Here is a 6234-nt window from a genome sequence, read left to right as displayed (position 1 = left end):
CTTTTTGTTCTACCAATCTCAACTGCTGAACGTGCAGTTTCGATTATGATACTGAGCGATACTCTAATGAATGACACAATGTCAAATCAAGTTTTAATGTGTATTAATTATAACCACAGGCCTGAGCTCAGACATACAGTAATATTTAATACATATATTAACAAAGGGCTTTAAATTTAGCCATACGGTGGCGCAACAGAGCCAGACAACAGGCAGTTGCTCTCAAAATTTTAGTAAATTACAAATTCGACATCTGAATGTATCCTGTAAGCTTAGAAGGATGAGTCTTACCCCTTAGCAAAAGCAAAAAAATCATATATGAATGGTCTTTAGCATACTATAAAATGTAATTCTGACCATTTTTAGTAGGCTACATTTATGTTTTTGGCAGACACCTTTATCCAAGGTGACAAGGTGAATACATATCAGTTTATGCATACAATATGAATTTATCTACAGCATGACTTTAATACAGATAGAAAACATTGCATTGAAGTCCTATTAACAGCTGACAAAATGTAAATAAATCACATGAATCAAGGAAGCATAAATCAGTTAATGAGATTCTGGTGTTTATTCAATGCATTTTACATTTGTCCATTTAAACCCCATGTTTTAAATACAATGTGCATGTCATCATTCAATTTAAAATAAAATATGACATCACCCTGAAGAAGAAAAACATTAAATTACTAAAACGGGGGAAAAAAAGTTAAAGCTTTTGCCATCAATTATAATTCAATAAGACTTCAATATATTTACTTGCATACAGTAGGAAATCTGATGAATGGAAAAGAGGAGAAATGTCTATCACAAAATTATTAAAACTTATTACAAACGAGAACTTAAGACAAAAAAACATTGTAAGAAAATCGCACATTATGCCCGGTGGCAATAGGCACATTGTGGAACGCCACATACTCAAGGAAATGGGCATCAGGGCCCACACTGGTATCTTTAAGAAGGCTTTTTATAAGAATAAAATAAGTATTATAACAGCAGAAGTGATTCGGTTCCACAGTCAAACTCTCGTAAAGGCATAAGGATGGAAGTTAAAACCATTCCAGCCATCCAGAAAAACAGAAACAACCCATTAATATAAAAATAGAAACAATCAAAATAAAAAAATGCATGCACAATAGGGTCAGGGCTGAACAAACTCTCGAGTACCAAAAATTATAAAAATACACAGAATATGGCATTAAGATTTTGATGATTTCAAGCTGTTATTGCACCTTTAAGAAATGCCAATGGAGAAAAGACGCTAAATAAAATAGTGTGCTGTTATCCTAGAAAGCAGCGAAACAGAACAGGGTTTTGCCTGAAATGTGCAAAGAGATGTGTACACAGTTACGTTCAAGTTAAGCTCAATGTGTGTGTAACAAGTACAAAAATAGATCTTGATTTGTCCGATGCAGTCGATAATATCGAAAATAGCTCCACGCAATTTAAAGACCTAGTCTCTGATAACATCTGGATCCAGGGGAAGCGTTTAAAAAGGCTGTGAAAAATCGTAATGGCCTCCCTGAAGATCTACACTTGTCTGACAGTGCTTTGGCACAGGAACAAGCTGGTGTAATGCTCACTATCACCACAAGATGACACAATTTTAAAACTCGACCCTTGGGCCTCTGATATTGGCGTGTGATCGCACACACACTTGAACACCGTCAGATTCTAGCTGAAGAGCTTGACGAAGCAGCCTTGGCAGTAGGGTTTGTCGTTCTGCTCTTTGAACGTGCCCTTGTTCAGCTGTTTCAGGCAGAAGGCGCAGACGAAATGCTCGGGGTGAAACTTCTTGCCCATGGCAGTGATGCAGCGGCCGGTAATGGGTTTCTGACAGCCGGAGCAGAGAGAGCCGCGGTGCTCGTGGTAATGAGCCTCACAGTACGGCTGCCCTTCGTGCTCGAAGAAACTACCGTTCACAAATGGAGTGAAACACTCCTGTGGAGGAGAGAGAGAAGACAGAAATCAGTCAGTTATACACACGATTCAAATAATGCTACACATAACAGCACGGATAGTACATGCAGCAATATAGACACATCTGATATCAAAATGAGCTAGTGTATAAATCCAAAACACACAGACAGCAACCTAAACACCCACATTTTTATTTATACACACACACACACACACGATACAACTGTTTGTTGTGACATTCCTCCCGTAACCATCATTGACATTTTCTGTGACTTGTGCCACAATAGACCTTCAGTCATGTTCGAACTTCGGACCAGACTTTGTTGTCCTTTTACATCAATGTCGCCGATTTGTGGTTTGTTTCTCCTCGGACAATGTTGGTAAATTCTCACCACTGCTGACCGGGAGCAACTAGATACTCTTAAAGGTGCAGAGTTTGCGTTGGTGTTTGAAATGAACTACAAGCAGGTCTCTTACAATCCATCTTCTACGGAGAATGCCGGCGAATACACAAACCTGCCAGACATAGCTATGTGAGCGTGCCGTGAACGCGCATGACGTCACGCCCAGTCTCAAATTCCGGCCCGAATCCCTCTTATTTATTCTACTTTACAGGATTATAGAGACAATCTCAGTGATCAGAGAAGGGCTTATTCAGCCCATCAGGCAATTGTTTAAGCATGTATGGGTTAGAAAACGGGTATTTTTAACATGAAAAGTTGCTTAATGCCTTTAAGGCCTCATCCACACTACTGCGTTTTAGTTTAGAAATGGAGAATTAAAACGAATACGATCTCTGTCCACACCAGCGTTTTAGCTGCGTATTAGAATTGATCTCCGTCCACATTAAAACGACTGAAAACGCGGATCACGTGACCACTCACCAACACTGGGCATGCGTGTGCCGGTGTAACCAGCTGCATGTAGGCAGTGATAGCATTGTAAAATGCAGAATTTACTTGCACAACAGCTGCTAGCAAAGACATCAACGTCAGTAATGCTTGTAATTCGTTATCTATGTTGCAGTCACTAACGTTACGTAGTCCAGGCTGTTTTTTGTATGTTTTCTTCCCGGGGACGGGTCATATGATGGGTGGCTGACGAATCAGGCAAGGATACGCCATGACTGATGACACCCAATCATAGAGCCGAGCGTGAGCCTCTGCGTCAGCGTTTCTAAAGTCCTCCGTTTTGACCGTCTTCACTAAAACGCCCTCCGGATATTCAAAACGCAAAACGGGGTCGGCAGCGTTTCTAAACTTCTCCGTTTTAGGTCTTCGTTTTTGCCGTTGTAGTCTGGACGGGAGGTGCAGACGTAGCGAAAGGTCTCCGTTTCTAAACGAAAACGCAGTTGTGTGGATGGGGCCTAAACCAGTCGCCTTGCCATAACAATTCCTGCACAGTTCTCCTGCATCAAACACATTGATTACGAGAACTGATTGTTCCCTTACCATCTGATCTACCCAGACAATAATGTGTGGCCTTGTTAAGAGATAATCAACTTTTTTCGCTTGTGTAACTTTTAATTTCTTAAACATGTATGAAGAAACATCATGGCCATATTCCAGGATGACAATGTCATGATTCATCCGGCTCAAACTGTGAAAGAATGGTTGTGAGGATCATGAAGACTCATTTCCACACATGAATCGACTACACAACATTTAACACACAACACACAACATTTACTTCCATCAAGAGGTGCATCAGTTTTTTCTCAAGATCTTCTTAAAGGTCCTGTTCTTCGTGATCCCATTTTTTAAACTTTAGCTAGTGTGTAATGTTACTTTAATAATACCTGTAAAATTATAAAGCTCAAAGTTCAATGCCAAGCGATATATTTGATTTAACAGAAGTCTCATTTCAAAGCCTACAGCGAACGGCCGGTTTGGACTACATCCCTCTACTTCCTGCTTTAATGACGTCACTAGAACAGTTTTTTGACTAACCTCCGCCCAGGAATACACAAAAAAAGGGCGCGTGGTCTTGTTGCGCTTCTACAGAGAAGAGGAAGAGTTGCGTTTGTAGAGTGTGTTTGTCACCATGTCGTCGAGACGCTGTTATTTTCATCCCAGAGTCAAATCACCTTTACAATAACACTGAGCGCATGCATCTCCACGTTATGGTAAGAGGCGTGACCTTTCCGGGCAACGTGCGCTAAGCTGCTGTCCAATCACAACACAGGAACCGCTGGCACAATCAGAACTCGTTACGTATTTCTGAAGGAGGGACTTCATAGAACAAGGAAGTCATCAGCCCGTTTTTAGGACAGTGAAAACAGCGGTATACAGATAAGTAAATTTTGTGAAAAATACTGTTTTTTTTTACATGCGAAACATGAACACGTTATATTGCACACTGTAAACACAATCAAAGCTTCAAAAACACAGGAAAAACGGGACCTTTAAAACAATTAAAAAATATATAATTCATTTAATTTACTTAAATCGCATGTCAAATACTTCAATATTCACTGGCCTAGCTGATTTAATCACCCTATCATCAGGCACACACACGCCTCCATCAATGGCATGCTTACACAGACACCAACAAACACACATACACATACTGACCCTGCAGACAAAACACTCAGGGTGCCAGAGAGAGTTGAGGGCCGAAATGTAGTTCTCCAGGATAGCACGGGCACAGCCGCCACATTTAGGGGCAAACATGTCAAAGTAGTCCTTCCTACAGTACGCCTTTCCCTCCTTCTCATGGAAACCTGCAGGAAATAGAGACAAACAGAAAAAGGTTGCCAAAGGCTTCAAACCTTTTAAAGAAAAAATAGCTTGGTAGAAAAGAAGGAAAGGCCAGCTAAAGAGAAGAAAAGAGGTTGAACTTGAGGAGAGAGGAAGCAGCTTACCCTCAGGCCCAAAGAATGACCCGCACTGGGCACAAAAGAAATGCTCTGGATGCCAAGTCTTGTCTAATGCGGTCACCACCCTCTGCAGGACGAAAGAAAAGCAAATGTACAATTCATTACAATGACCTGATGGCGAAACATGCAAAATTGTATGCAATGTATGCACAATTAAGATAAAAAACAAAGAATAAGACCATTACTAATTGTAATTACTATTTATTAGTAATAGTGTTAATTTCCCACTACATAAACAAACATGTGAATCACATACTTCTGTTTTAGCAATGTTAACTACTCCAATCCTAACTACATGCTAAACTAAACATTAATTTTGCAATATATCTATGGAAAACGAAATTCCATTATGGAGAATATTGTGCCAATGTGTATATTTATCTATATGTTATCATATAAACGTACAGTCATAAGTGAGTTGTTAATGTTAATGCAGTAATTCATGACTGATTAAAACTAATATAATTAACAACTTCTCATGAGAATCAAGCATGCAGCCAGCAAATACATCAAATTAATATTAAAGGGCACCTATTATGGAATTTAGAAATGTACCTTTCATGTAGTGTGTAACATAGATCTAAGTGAACAAAAACATCCTGCAAAGTTTGAAATATGAAAGTGCACCGTATATAAAGTTATTGTCTTTCAAAAGTAAGAGCCGACTCTGAGTCATTTTTATGAATCGTTAGAAGACCGAAGCTTTTTCTCTGACTAGATGACGTCAACTTGTCAAGTTATTTGAATACGATACGCCCACTTATTGCGCTCCAAGGCCAGGGAAAATATCATGGCGACGAGACGCTGTGTTCTGAAGTGCGACTCAAAAGCAAACTTTTTTCATCTGCCCAAGGAGGAGCATTTGAAGACTAAGTGGCTACAATTCATATAACTATACCACAGAAGTATAGTCCGAGCCTTGTGCTTTGTTCGTGCCATTTTGAAGACGATTGCTTTTTAAATGCAATCAAACTGGGATTCGCGAGCCGGCTGATATTGAAGGAAGGTTCAGTTCCAAGTGTATTTGCATCAGCTTCCTCCTCCGTATCACAACCTGTAAGTGTTATTAATAATTGTCGCTTTTATATTTTATGTAGCATGCTTAATAATTATTTTGTTTGTTGTGTAAGCACCGTTTAGCTTCTAGGTCTTCAATGGCAATTGTATTGAGATATAGGAAGTGTTTGTCGTTGTTTTCGGAGTTGTCTTAAAGAATAGAATAATACCTCGTAGTAACGTAACTGCATTTTTTTTTGTAAAAACGTTATGTTTATGCATCGGGCTAATGCAAATAAAGACTGATTGTGCTTTTACAATATGAACTCTGGGCTATGCTCGCTAACATAACATTAAATTATTTATCTTATTTTTCGTTTTTTACTACAAACTATAAAGCAGTGGACTATAATCATTATTATAATACAATTTAATTG

General features: G+C 39.2%; 1 protein-coding gene across 10 annotated transcripts in view; it reads right to left on the bottom strand.

Moving 5' to 3' along the window:
- Positions 1-550: 550 nt before the first annotated feature.
- pxna (paxillin a) overlaps positions 551-6234 on the bottom strand; it is a 48835-nt gene continuing 43151 nt past the window's right edge. For all 10 annotated transcript variants that reach the window (XM_079608240.1, XM_079608244.1, XM_079608246.1 and 7 more), the window contains 3 exons: positions 4787-4868; positions 4497-4645; positions 551-1944 (listed from right to left, as the gene is read on the bottom strand). In XM_079608240.1, the coding sequence (XP_079464366.1) occupies positions 1678-1944; positions 4497-4645; positions 4787-4868 (498 nt within the window). In that variant the 3' untranslated portion in view covers positions 551-1677. The remainder of the gene's footprint in view (positions 1945-4496; positions 4646-4786; positions 4869-6234) is intronic.

Source organism: Phoxinus phoxinus (assembly GCF_949152265.1).
Source record: "Phoxinus phoxinus genome assembly, chromosome: 3".
NCBI classification, from domain to species: Eukaryota; Metazoa; Chordata; class Actinopteri; order Cypriniformes; family Leuciscidae; genus Phoxinus; species Phoxinus phoxinus.
This window is presented reverse-complemented; position numbering and strand designations above follow the sequence as displayed.